The 19,219-nt window shown below is 47.9% G+C and overlaps 1 protein-coding gene across 1 annotated transcript in view; it reads left to right on the top strand.

Annotated features, from left to right (window-relative positions):
* The window catches only part of Csmd2 (CUB and Sushi multiple domains 2), a 551,269-nt gene that overhangs the window by 485,053 nt on the left and 46,997 nt on the right, over window positions 1–19,219 (top strand). Inside the window, exons 45-49 of the mRNA XM_038333470.1 lie at window positions 9,603–9,683; window positions 10,117–10,230; window positions 12,404–12,592; window positions 14,795–14,941; window positions 19,018–19,206. Of these exons, the coding sequence (XP_038189398.1) occupies window positions 9,603–9,683; window positions 10,117–10,230; window positions 12,404–12,592; window positions 14,795–14,941; window positions 19,018–19,206 (720 nt within the window). The remainder of the gene's footprint in view (window positions 1–9,602; window positions 9,684–10,116; window positions 10,231–12,403; window positions 12,593–14,794; window positions 14,942–19,017; window positions 19,207–19,219) is intronic.

The following is a 19,219-nucleotide window of genomic DNA, read 5'->3' as shown; positions in this document are numbered from 1 at the left end:
TGGAGAAAATGGATTTGAGTAGCAGAGAAAATGTCCTTGAAGCAGTGTAGGAATAAGCAGAGTTGGGGGAAGCATCTCCCTCCAGCATGAAGTATATAGATAGCATGGGCTCCAGATAAAAGGCGAGACGCTGAGACAGTAAATGGGACAATGGCGTCTACACCTGCCAGGGAGGAGAGGAAATGAGAACTACTGTGGCTTCAGCCAGGGTGACGTGGTAGGGGGCACACGGAGACAGAGGCAGTTGACACCCTTGGTGATGGATGAGTGGTATCTGAAGGGGTGGGAATAGGCACATGGTGTCAGACTCGGGGACAGATGGGGAGACAGAGCGAACACATCCATACAGAAGATAAGTAAGTCTAGATGGCATGGAGGAAAGGTGACAATAAAATGGGAACTAGTTTCCACACAGTGGCTCGTCAGCTGAGGAAAGGACACTAGAAGGCTGGCTTCTCAGGCTAGAGGACGCCTGCCACAATAACCCAGGAAGGGAGAGTAACGGTCAGAGTGCAGCTGTCGCTGTTGGATCCAGACGGGCACCATCACTCCGAGACCATGCCTCGCGATGTGAGGGGGTGTGTGTGTCCATCTGGAGACGTGTGTCTGTACATGCATGCTTAGATTCCTCAGCTCTGCCACCTAGAGGTTGTGAGCAGCATTTCTGGGAGCCGTGAGAGCATCTGGGACTGGGTCTTAGTTTCGAAATAGCATTTTCTACTAAAAGGACCAGGGTCCTTGAAGAAACAGTCAATCCCAGGGCTGGGGCAGAGAGGACCCAAGCCAAGCCGAAAGCATCTTAGACCTGAAAATTAAGGAAATGGCCCGGGAATGTCGGGGATGAGTCAGAAAGACATAGAAACTGGCTTGAAGGGACACCTGCTGGCCATGTTGGAGATAACTTGAAAATCAGAGTCATTAATAATAGCAGCAAATAGTAACTAACCTGTCAAACAAAACAGACAGAAGCAAATTGAAAGGTGTTTAAGGAGGAGATGCTTACATAGTTGCGAGTCATCCCCTGGGCTGGTAATTACAAAGGGGAACGGAGAAGTTGAAGCATGCCACCTTAACCAAGGGATTGCAGGAGGCATTGGTGGCGCTGGGGCAGCAGGGCGATGCCAGAATCAGAAGAGCCTCGCTTCAATGATGATCCAAAGAAGCTTGACCGGATGTACTTCAGCAACAGCTTTGTCAGGCCTCGGTTCACCACGCATGACCATCCGAAGTGTCAAAAAGCCATGAAGGTCAGGGGAAGGCTTTGGACTGTTCCATGTTAAAGGAGGCACCAGGTCTCTTGTAGTGGCCATTCTGAGCCACAGCCTTCTGCTCGGGATTCTGCCGGTACTCACAGTAATGACTGCCACCTGGAGACAATCAGCCTATGAGGAGCTTTCTAAGAGAAGGTTGACTGAGTAGGAAAATACGCCCTAAGATGTGAGTGGTACCATCCTGTGGGCTGGGAGCCTGAACTGTATGAAAATGGAGGAACCACCAGCATTCATCTCTCTGCCTTGTGACTGAGGACGCAACGTGACCGGTCACCTCAATCCCTTGCTGCCATGCCTCCCCCGCCACGATGGACTACCCCTTCAAATTGTGATCCTAACTTTAACCTCCCTTCCTCAAGTTGCGTTTGTCAAGCATTTTGTCACCGCAAGACAAATAACTAACACAAGCAGGGAAGTTTGCTCCCTCTGTGGCTGTGGCATGGCACCTGCCTGCTGTGTGTGCTGGGCAAGGACCACCGGCACTCACCTCAGCCCCAGCTCGGAGAACTTGCACGTGCTGTGACGACTGGAAGGCAGTTGTAGATTCGTGTGCATTTTCCAGACGCTCACAGCTGTTGTGGTTACACAGGAGCCTCTGCTTGTTCAGGAAGTAGATACTGAAGCCTTCTGGTTCGGGCCTGCTGTTTTGAATATTCGTAGATAGTTCCAAAATCGAAAGGATTGGGGGCTGTGCTGTGCTCCTAATTTTAATCATAGCCTTGGTTTTGGTTTTAGTTTGGTTTTGCACTCACTCTGTAGGCAAGGATGGCACTGGACCTACATGAACCTGTAATCAATTCTCCTGCCTCCAATTCCCAAGCGGTGGAATTACAGGTCTGTGCCACCACACAGTTTTGCTCCATGCCGGGAGGCAGAGGAATGGGGGCGGGGGGGGGGGGGGCTCAGGCCTTCGGGCATGATAGGTGAGCACTCTTCCAACCAAGCTTATGTCCCCAGCCCTCTCATACATCTGTGATTACTTCAAATTAAAAGTTTTATTTTCAAGGGGAGCTAAATCATAAGGATGGAGACTGGAGAACGCAATGCAATGGCATGATTTAAGTCAGCAGGAGAATCAGAACAGGGCAGAATCGCCCTGTGGAGGAGTGATTGAGGGGAAGGCGAATAGAGCTGAAAATGGCTGCAGGACAAAGGGTAAGGGCTTGGCTATGATGAGAATGGGCAGCAGGGCACACAGTGGACAGAGAGCCAGCATGCAGGAAAAGAAGTGGGTGGAACAGAAATAAATGACCTCTGAGATGAAGCAAAGCCTGATGCGGAGAATCAAAGGACTGACGGGCGGGATACCTGGAGGGGGAATAGCCCGGCAGTGTTTTCAAATGATAAGACCTCGAATCCAGGGTGAGAAAAGTAGCTTCAAAGGAACCCAAACCAGGCAGTTCTCAGACTAATTTTTGGCATTAAATGGAAGAAAATAAAAGGAGACAGAGAGAGAGGGAGAGAGAAAGAGAGAGAGAGAGCTCATATAACCCATTACTGCATTCAGGTGTGCGCACAGGTCAGAGAGAGGTAATGAGCAGCCTCCTCTATCAGTTCCCATGTATTCATTCAAGGTAGGAACTCTCCTTGAACCTGGAGTTCATGTTTTTGGCTAAGCTAATAGCCCATAAGCCTCAGTGATCTTCCTGTCTCCCCCAGCTCTGTGCTGGGGTTGCAGAAATGCACAAGATCAGGCCCCAGCAATCTCCCTGTCTGCCCCATTCTGTGCCGGGGTTACAGGCATGCACAAGAGCAGGCCCCAATTGTTAGGTCAGTGCCAAGATCCAAGCCCTGGTCCTCATGCCTGCCCATCAAGCCCTCTTCGCCAACTGAGCCATCTCTCCATCCCAAAGATTACATATCGTAGATCTCAACCTGTTTGGGGGGTCACATGCCAGATGTCCTGCATATCAGATATTTACATTATAATTCATAACAGTAACAACATTACAGTTATGAAGTAGCAGCAGAATCATTTTGTGGTTGGGGGTCACCACATGAGGAACTGTTTTGAAGGGTTGTAGGGTTGAAGGTTGAGAATCCCCCTGTAGATGATAACGAAGGGAGAAAGCTTCCTCATACGCCAATGGATGCGGCTGTTCTTTGCAAGGACTCGGAGATTTAAAGGCAATACTGCTATTGTCTCAGCTTAAATCATCACTCCAAGGTCACCCAAGGAGACATGAGCCAAGAATCCAACCATATGTAAAAGAGCAGCGGGATGCACTGATCCCAGCTAAGCAAGGGTTTTGCCTAAGTAATGACGGGGAAGATTTCTGCAAAGCAGAATGCAGAAATGCCAGTGCTGGCGAAAGGGTACCAGTGGCCTCTCTGTTAGTGAACGTGCCCAGAGGCGGAGAGAGAGACAGGAGGATGCTCTTATCTTGGGGATGACGGAATCGGTGGGAATCATTCAACTGTTGACTTGGATGGTTAGAGAAATAAGGGCTTCGGGTATTAACTGCAGTCACCAATAATTTTCAACCCAGCACAGCACTTCCAGACCGCCACAAGCAAAGAGGCAAGTGCAGCATAATCCCAAATAAAAAGTCGAATGCAAGGGAGACCATTTAGGAGCAAATAGAGAAAGCACAGAATAAGATGAAGCAGTAGATTAAAAAATCCGTTGTTCTTCAATGTGCAAGTCTATTGAAGTCCACTTCTCTGACTATAAAAATACTCTTAGATTTGACTAAATAATGCTCAACTCTTCTTTTTTATTTCTTTCTCTTTTCTTCATTCTTCTCTTTTCTTTCTTTATTTTTCTTGAGATGGGGTTTCTCTGTTTATCTCTAGCTGTCCTGGAACTCACTCTGTAGCCCAGGCTCTAACTCTGATTTTCTATGGCAGCTTCTTAACCATTTAAAAATAAAAGGGTGTTCATGCATGGCAGGCTGAAGCAGAAAGACTGCAAACGCAAGACAAGCCTGGGCTACCTAGTGTAACCTTAGGAGAAAAATAGACAAGTGATCAGTGACATGTTTGGCAAACATGAGAACAACAATAGCAACACAAAAGCAAATTTCAAAGCAAGGAAAAAAAAAAGACATGGAAAAGAAGTGAGTTGTTTTATATTATAGAATGCATATACTTCCTGGCTGTGATAGAACTTGTGTACCGTGTTTAGTCAGGCAATTCACAGGCACTGTGTGTATAGACCTCTTTGTGGAACTGTCACCGCTGCCTATCTCCAGGGTGGTTTCACCTTTTGAAACTAAAGTTTGGTCCTTGTGCGTCAATTCCACTCTCCTCCACCCTTCTGTTTGCGGTCTCTGAGTCTGTCTAGTTTGTACCTGAGAGAAATGGGACCATAATGACACATCCCTTTGTGACAGGTTTGCTTCACACAGCACAGCCCAGCCCCTTCACATCTCACGTATGCTGTCCTGGGTCAGGATTGACATGATGTGTCATATCATGTTTTCCATTATCTAGAAATCTGGTGGTGGACATGAGTTGCCTCCCCCTGTTGAGACTGTTGCACTCAAAGCTGGGTGGCATCAGTACACCACAGGCTTTTTTAAAAATATTTATTATGCATACAATATTCTGTCTGTATGTCTGCAAGCCAGAAGAGGGCACCAGACCTCATTACAGATGGTTGTGAGCCACCATGGGGTTGCCGGGAATGGAACTCAGGACCTTTGGAAGAGCAGGCAATGCTCTTAACCACTGAGCCATCTCTCCAGCCCCACCGCAGTGCCTTACCCCAGTGAGAACAGGGGCAGGCAAAAGTGAAACGAAGGTGTCTGTCTTGACTGTTCCCGCCCTGAAGCAGGTCCTGAGAGCGTGACAGGCATGGCGAGACTGCTTCAGTTGGGGATAAAAGCTTGTTAACCTGAATCTGTACTCAAAATGGCTGAGACACCTTATGCCTAGAGGGGGATTTCAGGAATGTTTTTGGTTTGGTTTGGTTGTTTGCTTTGTTTTTTAGACAGGGTCTCACTCAGTAGCCTTGGCCGGCCTGTGGCTCCCTATATATATAGTCTGGTCCTGAGCGCGCAGTGAGCCGGCTGCCTCTGAAGTGCTGGGATTAAAGGTGTGTGCTACCACGTGTGACAGATTTTTTGTTTGTTGGCTGCTAGTTTTGGTTAGTGATTTGCCTGTTTGTTTTTATTTCAGGAACTTTTGTTTGCTTCCTGTCAGTATTCCACAAGCTTACTATGCGAAACAAAGATTTATAATATTTAAAAATGCAACACAATGAGAAATCCCCTGACAACCACAGAATGCAAACTCTGAAAGATGTACTTAGGGTATAATTCAGTGTATTGATTTTGGTTTCTTTCTACAAAATTTGGTCATGCCTTAGAATCAGGGATGAGGCTCAGAAGAGATCAATTTTTTTTTAACCTGTTAAAGAAAATGACAGCTGACTAAATAAGATTTTCATATCTCTAGAAATTGAAAAATGACATGATTAAAATGAAACAAATGATAAACTATGTGCATAGAATTGACAAGCCAAGGTCAAGCTCCAGCATTCAGAGAGTCCTTCAGTTCCATAAGAAAAGCAGGGACAAAGGACTTGAATGAACAATTAAAAATAGAAAAGCAAATTAATAGCATATAAAACTTATTAGCATATGAAAACTAAAAATAATCAAGGGTCATTGAGGAGATGGTTTCGTGAGTAAAATGCTTTCTGCACAAGCTTAAGGACCTGACTTCAGACCCCTGTACCCATGTGACAGATGAGGGGGGTGACATTGGCTGTAACCCCGATGCTGGTGGATGGGGACATAGAGACAGGCAAAGTCTCAGAGGTGCCTGTCAGTGAGCTCCAGGTTAAGAAAGAGGCACCGGTGACAGTGGTTTCTGTCTCGCCCAGTCCTACAGCCGTTCAGTCCCAAAGAAACCCACAGAGGCCTACATTGATTATAAACTGGTTGGCCTATTAGCTCAGGCTTCTTGTTAACTAATTCTTACGTATTAAATTAGCCCATAGTTCTTGTCTGTGTTAGCCACGTGGCTTGGTACCTTTTATCAGTGAGGCGTTCTCATCTTGAGTCCTCTGCATCTGAGTGAGGACTGCAGACTGAGCTTTTCCTCTTCTCAGAATTCTCCTAGTCTGGTCGCCCTACCTATACTTCCTGCCTGGCTACTGGCCAATCAGTGTTTTATTAAACCAATACAAGTGACAAATCTTTACAGGGTACAAGAGCATTGCCCCACAGCAAGATGCTGCCTCAAAAATAAATAAATAAATAAATAAATAAATAAATAAATAAATAAATAAATAAATAAAGTGGAGAGCATCAACTGAGGAAGACACCCAACACTGAACTCTGACCTCTGTGTGCACACGCATGCACACAACTGTTCGTGTGCACACACACACTGCCACAAACAAAAGGAAAGGAAGTACTGGGTGTTTGTTCATCAAGTCAGTTGATGATCTGCCCACAGTGGGTTGATATTCTAAATGAGCAAGAACTTCATGGGCTCTCGCATCTCCAGCACCCACACAGTTCTGAGCAAGATGAACCCCACAGGTAATCTCAGTGAACTGCCCTGAAAGGAGGAATATGGTACCCTGTGCCACAGCGGCTGTTGTGGGCTGACAGGGCAAATCTACAAGGGCAGACATTGTTCCGTTGTCAAGCCAAGCTGAAAGCCACTTGGGTACCTCAAGAGGGCCCCTCAAGTGTTGACACACTCACTGCTAAAGCTTGTATCTCTTTCAATATGGCACTTGTGAGCCAACACATCTGTATAAAAATTTAAAGTTAGATTTCCCCAACGTAATACAACATTTCACATAAAACCAGGCACGGGCGAAGTCTCCAGTTGCCGTCCGTCCTCAGTTGGTGAAATGTAGCTCGCAAGGGAACATTTAGAAGGCAGCTCCAATTGCATGATGAGAACTGTCTGGGATTTTGCGGTCTCAGGACAGTGTCACACTGCACACCTGTCCTGGAAACATTCCCCACTGTGACTGCCATACAGGTCCCCATGCTGAAAAGTCATCCACAGCACACTGTGGCTGTGATACCCAGGATGCAACTTTCCTATCAACGTCCTACGCCATTCTTATAGCCGTGTTAATTGTAGATAATCCTAAACTGATGCTTAAAGTACCCAGCTTCTATTCTAATGGCTTCTGAATACATACACTTATTTTTTTATTGTGTTTTAATTTCCTTTGGACTTCGATGTCCAACTCGATAGAATCTTTTCCCTCTTAAAGTATTGATAAAGAGGTCAGAGTCAGCATAAATGTCCAGGAAAAGGTTACTGACATCTGACAAGGATTGTCTGCATGCTTTCTAAAGGATATGCACTCTAATCATTTCTAGTTTGAAAGAATCAGCAGAGAGAAAAGAAGGAAGAATTTTTAAAAAAAAATACAAAAGATACTATTAAGCCAGGTGTGCTGATGCACACCTGAAATCCCAGCACTAGAGAGGTGGAGGCAGAGGATCAAGAATTCAGGCTCATCCTTGGCTGCACAGTGAGTCTGGGATCAGCCTGGAGCACATGAGACTTTCTTTTTTAAAAAAATCCAGAGCCAGGTGGTGGCACACGCCTTTAATCCCAGCCCTCAGGAGGCAGAGGCAGGCAGATCTCTGTGAGCTCAAGGCCAGCCTGGTCTACAGAGCGAGTTCCAGGACAGGCTCCAAAGCTACAGAGAAACCTTGTCTTAAAAATAAAAATTAAAAAACAACCCAGACACATGTAGACAGAGAGATACATAATTTTGTCACAGTTTTCAACAGAAAAACTTAAGAAACTCAATTACCATCACGAGCGCATCTGAAATATATTCAGTAAATCTATATGATTAGATTTCACAAAGTCATTTCATCTGACTCTTGAAGAAATTTTATTGTATGGGAAATCTCTTCTGATATAATAGCAACTGGCAAGACACAGCGCTGGGTGCATACTGGATGATGCGTTGCTGCTAACAGAAAACCCCTGAGCTATGCCGGGAACAAATGCCCAAAGAAGCCATGGCACACGGTTAACAGAGCCATGTCTGAGAAGACAATGGATACATTTCATCTTCTTCCTATTGTTTTCATAGAAAACCCCTGGGTTTTTAATGACATTATACATTTAAAAAAAACATAGCTGGGGATGTAGAGGTATTAGAAACAGTCATTGCTGCGGCAGCCACAGCAACACTAAGAGCGATCAATAGCACTCAGCCATGTAGGTAACAGAAACCGTTAGGATCCCTCACAGACTGTTCTGCACCCAGGCACCATCCAGTCTCTGCCCCAAGGGCTAGACTACAGTTTGGAGAATGCACCAAGGTCAGCTGAGAAGACGCACACAGTGTGGGGAGACTGGGCTGTGACCAGTGAGAAGTCTTGGGCTTGGGAGCAGCCAGACCTGGATTTAAATCCTGCCTGCACCATTTATTTCCTGCAGGCTCTTGGGGAAGTAACTTTACCTTATTATCTAGCAACTTCTAAGGAGTCATACTGCAGGGTCAGCTGCTTGGAGATTTAGAGGGCTAGTCTGTGGAAGGATGTCCTCGGGCCATGGCCACCCCCAGGCCAGTGACATCACTGAACACTTCTTAGATCCTATTAGATGCAAATACTGCTGGTTTGATATAGCATTGCTGAGATATATTTCAGGTAGACAAAGCCAAAGAACACCAGCCCGAGGGAATGGCTATTCTACAATAATATAAGGCTTTACTATGAGGTGTCCATGAGTTGGAGGCACTAGATTAGAAGCAAGGACACAACTCAAAGCCATAGCTGGTTTAAGCTGGGCAGCTGAGCAGACGTGGTGCACGAAGGTACCCTTGTTAGCACATTGTTGAAGACTGAGTACCCAGGGTGCAGTGGTCAGGTTCCTCTCTGGCTGCTGCATGTTCAAGTAGCAGCTCTGCGATGTAACCCTTCCCTCCTTTACTACTGGTGGGGAAGTATGCTACCTGGGTTTTGCACCAACATCTGACAACTGAAAATAAGCCCAAGAGTGTATGGCTGACCTGGCCCTGAGTAGAGATGGATTCTCATGAATACATATCTGTGAATGACGGGGGAGGCAGCTCAGTTGGCAGAATGCTCCCATAATACATTCAGACCCCTAGATGGGTCACGAGCACCACTTAAACCAGACGTGGTGCTGGCGAGCACCTGTAATCTTGGCACTCGATTGGCCGAAGCAGGAGGATCAGGTGTTCAAGATTATCCTTAGCGACACAGTAAGCTCGGGGAAGCCTGGGATGCATCCTAACACCTTGTGTCAGTGCAGCACAAATGAAGGTCTGTCTGCTGTGCGAATGAATGAAGTCAGAGACTGGGGAACTGGTCTAAGGCCACACGTAACGCTTCGCCCCTGACTTGTGTCTTTCTGTTTTCCTAGCTTATCCACTCACCAAGTGTCCTCCCCCAACCATCCTTCCCAATGCTGAAGTGGTCACAGAGAATGAAGAATTCAACATAGGTACCGCTGCCACATGGCGGGGATCCCGAACCCAGGTGGCAGAGAGGGGACAGGAAGAGGTGGGGACTGGGTGGTGGCTCCATCTATGTACAAGAAAACAGAGGCCCAGCCCTTGGTGGTGGCAGTTTAGCCCAGTTTGAAAATGTAAAGCACCTTATTTCACCCAGTCCCAGGAGGGGGAGCTGGGGACATGGCTTCCCTCTGCTATTCAAAAGTTTTAGGGTGTCCTAGAATTTCCTAGAATATGAGGTTATCCAGAAGGCTGGACTGGGGGAGGGGAGCAGTTGCCTGGGTCACCAGGTCAGTGTGGAGCTGGTTCCTGAACCATGGCCCAGTGCTGGTTACCTTCGGCAGAAGTGGGTTTGAGGAATTAAAGTGTCAACTGTTCTAAACGAGTCTACTCCAGGGGATGCCCATGCTCTTCTCTTGACAGGTGACATCGTCCGCTACAGGTGCCTTCCGGGCTTTACCTTAGTGGGGAGTGAAATTCTGACCTGCAAGCTAGGAACCTACCTGCAGTTTGAAGGTCCACCCCCAATATGCGAAGGTAATTGCACTAAACAGCACCTTCCTCCCCCGTAGAACCCTGGCTCTGCTCCTCTTCCTGTCTTCAGCCCTCAGCTCAGTCCCTGCCCGCTGAAAAGAGGTCAGTCACCAGGTCACTGGTGTCTGATGAATGAGTGAAGGAAGACTGAGAACCCTTTGCAGGATCTCCACCAGTTCTGACATGGGGGCTGTGAAAGAGCCAGTTCACCCCCTCTTCCTTACCTGAGCATTCTCTGGAATTGTGTACTGAGTTTTGGAATGTGCTCGTGTGTGTGTGTGTGTGTGTGTGTGTGTGTGTGTGTGTGTGTGCCCTGTATGTGCAACCCTGTAACCCCAGACCTCAGCCTCCTGCATCCCAAGACAGTGCCTTGAAGTTTTGCCTAACCCAGATCAAATCCAACCCTTCCCCACTCCTGAAGCACGCAAGGCAGCACAGAGCTCTTAACTGCCCTGTAAACTGAGGACAGGGGTTGAACTTAGGCTGTGGGCTGTTATGAAGTGTGGGGTAGCCGATGGCTTTAAGCACATGAAGGTGCATCAGACCCATGCTGGCTGCTGTGGGGCTGGAAAACTTGCACAGCTACCGAGGACCCCAAGGAAACTGATTCAGTCCTTGCAATCTTGCCTGGGGTCCCCAGCCCAAGTAAATGGAAGCAAATTGTCCAGAAATTTATTTCATGCAAAATGTTAGGACACTTCCCCGTGCTCCAGGACAGAGCACCTCCCCAGGGCCTGGTGTGTGCAGGGCTTCTCTGCTCCAGCCTCTTCCCTCCCCTTTGTGGTGAGTTGTGGGTCCTCCTGCTCCTCCTAATCCTGCTCCTCTTCCTGTTTCTCCTCCTGCTACTGCTGCTCCTCCCCCATCCCTCCTCCTCTACATTCTCCTTTTCCTCCTCCTGCTCCTCCTCCTCCTGCTCCTCCTGCTCCTCCTCCTCCTGCTCCTCCACCTCCTGCTCCTCCTTCTCCTGCTCCTCCCCCTCCTGCTACTCCACCTCCTGCTCCTCCTTCTCCTGCTCCTCTTTCTCCTCTCTGCCCTCCTTTTCTCCTCCCCTTCCTCCTTCTCCTCCTGCTTCCTCTTTCTGGAGGTTCACACTGTCTTCCTTAGGGCAACATTGTTTTCTTTGGACCCCTTAATGCTATGCATCAGGCTGCACCAAGCCCTGTGGATCTTTCTGCTCCTGGTGCAGTTACCTACCACTGTTTCCATCGCCATCTCTATGGTGTGTTGAGACTCTATGCTGCAAATGTGGTTTGATATAATGTATGTTTTCTATGATACAGTCATCCTGTGAGATAGGGATTTCTTGTTTGTGTTGGAAAAGTCATCATACTGAAAGGGAATTGTAGACGGAGACTGCTCGTTTGTTTCCCAGCTGCCCAGATCTGAAATAATCACACAGAAACTATTAATTACAACACTGCTTGGCCTAATAGCTCAGGCTTCTTGTTAACTAACTCTTACATCTTAAATTAACCCATTTCTATTCATCTATATATCGCCATGTGGTTGTGGTCTACCAGTAAGGTTCTGTCCGGTGTCTGTCTCCTTCAGCAGCTACATGGCATCTCTTTGACTCCGCCTACTCTCTGTCTACATCTCTGTTTAGATTTTCCTCCTGGCTTTACTCTGTTAAGCCATTGGCTGAAAGCAGCTTCTTCATTAACCAATAGCAATAAAACATATTCACAGCATACAAAGGGGAATCCCACATCAGGGAATAATTTATGGGAGGCCATATACAGGTCATAAGTGGTAGATTTGGGCTCTAAAATCCAGGTGTGTCTGACCCATCATCTGTTATTTACTTCTGCCCTCTTCTATCTTTGTACAAACTAAGCCCATTTTGTAGAGTGGCTCTTTGAGTGTGGATAGCCTTGCTGTTACCTGGGATATATGTACCACCCTCATCTACCTCAAATCCAGATAGCAGCACCCACACCCAAACCAGGAAATGATTTCAACCAACTGGACTGCTGTGAATTCCAATAATACTGTTATGTTGGCATGGGATCCAAAGTTATTTCCTCTCATGGGGCACTCTGACAGAGAATGTGGGGACTTGTTTAAATGCCCCAATACTAGGTTTGCAGTGATAGACCTATTCCACGGACAAGCTGACCTTCCCGCCCTATTCTGTCTCCGTGTCATGTATATAGCATCTCTTTCTTTCTCCCAGTACACTGCCCAACCAATGAGCTTCTGACAGACTCCACGGGTGTGATCCTCAGCCAGAGCTACCCTGGAAGCTACCCACAGTTCCAGACCTGCTCCTGGCTGGTGAGGGTGGAGCCGGAGTACAACATCTCTGTCACGGTGGAATACTTCCTTAGCGAGAAGCAGTATGATGAGTTTGAGATCTTTGATGGTGAGTCCCTCAAAGACAATGCTGTCCTCTGCTATGGATGGAACCAACTTGCTCCCAGCCCCAGGAGGCATCTGAGCTGAATTTTCCTATTAGAACTTGCTGGAGGCACAGCATACCATCTGCCTGTACCATAGAAACCCAAGACCAGGGAATTGATGAGCTGTGTGGCTGTGGCTTCCATCATAGTCTAGATCTGTTACAAACCGTTTTTTTTTTCTCAGTGCTAGAACCCCTGAATACCAGCCAAGCAGTGGTCCTTTATGAGGAGTAGGCTCCCTCTGAAACCCAAAAAGGTTTGTCTACCAAACTCCATACTTTAGAAGTAGAACAACAGGCACTGTCATTTGCTGTTGTGTCTAGAGAAAGCGTCTTAGCATGTCTCAAACCAAATACCATTAAATTACCATCTCAAACTTTGTAGGATTTATCGCCCACCCTCGGGAGCATGAGACTAGCTAATATAGCTATACTGATTGTCCCTGGTGGCTCAGAAAATCCTATGTAGAGAACCAGACAACTACATTCTGCAGGATGACCAGATCCACATCCCCTCTCTCTGTATCATGATAAAAATCAGCTCTGGGCCATCACTGTGAATTATACTGCAGCCTACCCCATGCCAGTGCAGGCTGCTTCTGCTCCTCCTTCCTCACAGCTTGGAGAAGAGCACATTGAAGATCCACAGCTGCATCCTGTGTAACCAGGACTGTGCCTGTCTGCTCGGGTAAAGATGCTACAGGGCCTTCAGCTACCTGTGGATAGTTGATTAAGTCTGCACGATGGGATAGAAACGGCTTTTATCCTTATGAGCCTGACAGAGTAGCCATGGTAGGATTGAGATCCCCAGGAGTGAGCATCACTCCAGATTCTGTATCTAAAGTCTTTAATAACTCCAGTTGTTCTCATGTCTACAGCATTCAGCATACAGCTAAACAGTACTGGGCCTATAAAGGGAAAAACCAGAGGGATGATTGATGTATACAATTGGTGTCACTTTCTAGGGTCCTTTTTTGTAGGGACCCCACCTCTTCTTTAGCCAGACTATTCTGGAGTGAAGGGGAAGGGAAGCCTAGCTTGGGTCTGTACGGTTGAATCTTTCCACCGGTAGGGTGGGGATGCTCTCCTTTCTATTTGTGCCTGCTGTGCTCATAATTCCATACTATTTTAGTTCCGCTCTTTGGCTACCCAGCTAGCCTTCCCTTGGGAGTAACCACAGTAACCACATGTGGATGATCCCCATGGATTCTGTAGGCGAGGTCCTTCCAACTACTGCCCCAGCCTTGTTCCCCATTTCCAATTATGGCTGTATTGCTTCAGTCTGTGACGTGTGTCCCCCTAGCTTCTGTGTTCTGGAGTTTCCTCCTCCCTGCTACTCCTAAAGAACCTGGTTTCCTCAGCCCAGCCTCCTGAGGACAGCAAGTCCTCACTAGAGCATCCTTGATTGCTTTAGTATGTGGAGTCACCTCTATCCCTAGACCCTCCTAAGGAACACAGTTCTCAGGCAGGAGTTCCTTTCTCAAGACAGGAGTGTTCGAGTATGCTGGTCTCCTCTACGTCTGGACTCTTACCTTCCTAGTTTGCCACAGCAGCTTGAACACCCCTACCTTGTTCACTGTGGCTCTTCCAAGCTCTTCCAAGCTTCCAAGAGCTGTCTGGATGGTGTATGGGAGCCTCCACTCACAGTCTTCTCCAGGACGATAAATCCTGGGTTACGAGTTTCCCAGATTTCTATTATGCTCCTTGAACCAGAGCCCCGAGACACAATCCAGACATTTAAGGTAGGGCACAGAAGAAGGCACTTTCCTGGGGAGCCTTGAGAAGGCATGTTGGGAAGCTTTATTACTTACGACCCTGGGAGCTATCACTTTCCTCAGGCTCCGTGGCTCTCTACATATACCTGTTCAATAAACTAAATGTCTGTATGGTGGGCACCATGCTACTTTGAGCACGCACAAGAGAAATCAGAAGAGGGTCCCCAGCTTGAAAACCAACACTTCCATCAACGAAGTACTTGACCCTGGCAAACAGCAAATAGATTTCTTCTCTCTTGCTAGCTCCAGAGCACTGCTTCAGATAAGGGAGGACAAAAGAGGAATCCTTCAGCAAGGCTGCCAGATGCAAAGTCATCCAGCCATCCCAACTGAGTCTATACCTCTCTCTAGACTTCAAATGTCCTATAACCTGGTATCTTTCTCACCCAAGGTCCCTCAGGACAAAGTCCTCTGCTGAAAGCTCTCAGTGGGAATTACTCGGCTCCCCTGATTGTCACCAGCTCAAGCAACTCTGTGTACCTGCGCTGGTCATCTGACCACGCCTATAATCGGAAAGGTTTTAAGATTCGGTATTCAGGTAAGTAGGTCATGAGAACTTTTTTTTTTTTAAGATTTATTTTATCATGTATACAGTGTTCCACCTGCATGTATGCTTTCAGGCCAGAAGAGGGCATGAGTTCTCATTACAGATGGTTGTGAGCCACCAAGTGGTTGCTGGGAATTTGAACCCAGGACCTTTGAAAGAGCAGTCAGTGCTATTAACCACTGAGTCATCGCTCCACCCTAGCCATGAGAACTTCTAAGGAGGCCTCCACTCTGGACCTCTTAAGTTTCTCACCCGAAACATACAAAGATGCCATGGTGTCTCGACTCAAAAGGCAGAAAGAGATGCGTAGGCAGGGCAGCCTCCTCCTGCCCTCTGTCTTCCCTCATCCCACACTGCACAAAGGAGACTGAAGGCGGCCCTCCTACCCCTTCATGTCCAGATCCTTTCCCACCTCTGACCTCTTCCCTTTCTTCTCATACTCCCCACTTTGGTCTCCAGGATTGTAACTATTCAATATGAGACCCGATGAGAGCCAGGGGGAGCCTAGCCCCTTAAATAGTTAGGCAATATTTCTAGAAGTCCTTTGACGGAACAACTCTAAGACCCAGAATCACATAGGGTAGGCAGCAGAGAAACCCCTCTCCTGTCGCACAAGCCATATCTCTTTCGTTATTATCATTTCATTAACGATGACAACTGGACACGTTTGTGAGGTGTACGATATGGCATGTTGATGCACACATGCAATCATAATGATCGGTGGGAGCAATTAGCACACTCGTCACTCACAAGCTTATTTCCTGGTGTTGGAGACTGTTGAAATCCATTTCTCTACCACTTTTGAAATGTGTAGTCAGTGGGTTATGAACTACAGCTGCCCTTCTGTGCTGCGAAACATGAGAACTTAGCCCTTCCTATTTTGGGGCCCGATAACCAACCTCATTCCGCTCTCTCTGCCTTCTACTGGTCCCAAGCTCTGGTGACCCCTTTCCTACTCTCTACTTGTGTAAAATCAACCTTCCCTAGCTGTCACACATGAAGGAGAAGGCATGGGTTTGTATTTCTGTGCCTGACTCACTTAGCATTGTGTCCTCCACTTCCGTCCACACTGCAGCAATTGACAGGATTTCACTCTCTCTTTTTTTTTTTTTTTCTTTTGAAAAGGCATATCGTCTGGGCATGGTGAGATCAAAGGCCAGGCCTTTGATAAAAATATCCCTGGGATACAATTAGGTGGAGAAAATAGACTTTCTCTGAACTCTCGTTGTGGGGACCACTGATCTGTTTGATAAGCCGAAACCTCAATGTCTCTTGGAAGGGCAGTCCAGTGAACTGCTGGCAGGTGCTTGCTAGTCCTGGAGGCTACAAGGAATGCCTTCAGATCATGGGGGTTCCACCACATGCCTCAATGCCAGACAAGTATTAGACAAAGTTTCAAAGAGTAGTGGAGCCAGGAATATAACTCAGTCAGCCAAGTATTTGCCGCACAAGGACCCTAGTCCAACCCCCCCAGGACCCAGGCAAGAAGCTGGGTGTGGTGGTATGCAATAGTAATCCCACCCCTAGGAGACAGAGGCAGGAGGATTCTTGGAACTCGCTGGCTAGCCAGCCTAGCCTAGTCAGTGAGCCCCAGATCCCAGGGAGAGACTTTGCCTCAAAAAAATAAAGTGGATGGCATCCTGAATGACATGTGAGTTGACCTCAACCTTCTACACACACATATCCCTGCGCCTGCACACACTGAAACGCATACACACACACACACACACACACACACACACACACACGAATATTGGTAGCAGAACGTCACACCATCAAGTTCAGCCTGAAGAACCATTTGTCCATATCTTCTCCTGGGTCCCCTCATTGCGAGGCCAGCCCACACTGTAAGGACCCATGGGTAGTTCTGCAGAACCATTGGGTGTTGGAAGAACTGACCAGATGGAGCTGAGAGGAGGCCTGCCTTGACACTCTCAAAGTTTGTTTCCTCTGCAGATTCCATCCTCTCCCAGATGCTCATGGTTGGGGAGAAGACGGCCTCGTGACCCCATGATCAGTGATCTGTTCTGTTGCTAGCTGGCAATAGGGTTATTGGACAAAGCACTTAACTGTTCAGGCCTCGGTTTAAAAGAAACTTCAAGATAACCCACTGGGGAGTTCAGGACTGAGTTCCTGGAGGCTGCCCCTGTGAAGGGAAGGTGGCATTTTCCTGCCGCCGCTGTTAAATTTGGAGCTAAGAGCTCTTAAGGAGTTCCCTTTGCCTTACTGCTCGGAGACTAATGTGTTTGGAAGTAATGAGTCAGTTGTAATTACAGTACATATGCCATGTAGAAAAGAAATTCATTACACGGTACAGCAATTGGTACTTAATAATTAAGATACAGCCGACGTGTGTGACTTACCCCTGTGTATGTCACAGTGACTAAGCATATTTTATATCAGGATTCTGGGTGAAGGAAGTACATAGATTCGAGATGTGCCTGGCACAGGAGGCATAGCGGGAGAGCACACACATTTACATGTATGGGTGTTTTGCCTGCATATATGTCTGTGTACCACATGTGTGCCTGGGACTTACCCAGGCCAGAGTGAGCATCAGAACTCCTAGAGGTAGAGTTAGAGTCGTGAGCTACTATGTGGGTGCTGGGAATTGAACCCGGGTCCTCTGAAAGAGCAGACAATGCTCTTAGTCCCTCTCCAGCTCAGAGCACACACATTTACTAAAGCACCATTTCAACTCACACAGAACCGCAGCCTTCAGACAGGAAGCCGGAGGTCTCTCTGTGGTCTTTAATGTGCTCATCCCTATCTCTCTGGGAAGCCCAGCCAGAGACCCTCAGGCAAATGGGGAAGTGGGGGGCTGATGTGAGGCCCCTGAATCATCCTCCCCTAACAGTGTTAGCTATTTTTCCTGTTGCCATGACTAAATGCCTAGCTAAACCCACTTAAGGAGGAAGTGGTTTATCTTGGCACGCGGTTTGGGGATACTGTCTGTCATGATGATAGGAAAGTGGCCGGAGCCTGAGGCACCTGGTCACCTTGCCTTTGCAGTCAGGAAGCCGAGAGAGATGAACGCTGCTGGTGCTCGGCTTGCTTTCGCCATATCATCCCGTCTAGCGAGCCCAGGGAATGGTGCTGCCTGCGTCTAGGGCCGACTCCCCACCTCAACTCCCTCACTGTAGCACACACAGTTGTCCCCTAGGATACTGTAGGCCTTGTCAAGTTGTCAGTGATGGCTGTCACACAGCGCAAGGATCCCCGGCAGGCAGGGGCTGTGGCGTGAGTTCCCTCCAACTGGGACCTTTGCTTCCCTCAGTGTAGAGCAGCAGCTGGCACTGAATGGACTCCCGAGAACTCTTCACTGGATAAATGAATGAAATATGCTAAAGCCAGACACTGGGGGTACAGGGAATGAGCCCTGCTGGGAAATGTCTATCCCAGATCCCCAGGCACCCCAACACAACAGAACAACAGAGAACAGCCATTTATTGAGCACTAAGTGCCCCCATGTGACGCCTTACTCCATTCTCTCTCTCTCTCTCTCTCTCTCTCTCTCTCTCTCTCTCTCTCTCTCTCTCTCTCTCTCTCTCTTCTCTCTCTCTCTCTCTCTCTCTCTCTCTCTCTCTCTCTCTCTCTCTCTCTCTCTCTCTCTCTCTCTCTCTCCAAGCACCAGTGAGGGAGGTATTGCAGATTGCAGGCAGGAAGCTAGAATTAAACAAGCTTTGGTGACTTACCGGGTCTCGTCACACGCTTAGGAAACCAGTCCCATTGGGGCCCACTTTACAAGGTTGCCTGTGGTCGCAAGGGTTGAAAGCAACTCGGACTGTGCTCAGGCGGCAAAGGAGACCTGGTGATTTACCGAACAGGTTGTTGGTGGTGTAGTTTTCAATTACCCTTTGTTTTGATTTGTTTCGTTGGCTCTTGTTCCGGCTTTACTTAACTGTTGTTCGGTGTCAACAACTCGGGCCTTCCTCAATAGCAAACGACTGGGCAATAGCCGCAGAAACAAGCTGGAGGAGGCAGGAGCTGCTATGGGGCAGCCTGCCTGCTCCGGCAGCTGTACTCTGACACCCCTGCGCTCAGCCTAGCCTCCTCTCACTCCTCAGCTCCCTACTGCAGCCTGCCTAAGGCTCCACTCCACGGCTTCATCCTGGGCCAGACCACCACCCAGCCGGGAGGCTCCATCCATTTTGGCTGTGACAGGGGCTACCGTTTGGTGGGACACAGCATGGCCATCTGCACCCGGCACCCACAAGGCTACCACCTGTGGAGTGAGGCCATTCCTCTCTGTCAAGGTGAGTAGCAGGG

The sequence above is a fragment of the Arvicola amphibius genome, chromosome 6 (assembly GCF_903992535.2).
Source record: "Arvicola amphibius chromosome 6, mArvAmp1.2, whole genome shotgun sequence".
Taxonomy (NCBI): domain Eukaryota; kingdom Metazoa; phylum Chordata; class Mammalia; order Rodentia; family Cricetidae; genus Arvicola; species Arvicola amphibius.
This window is presented reverse-complemented; position numbering and strand designations above follow the sequence as displayed.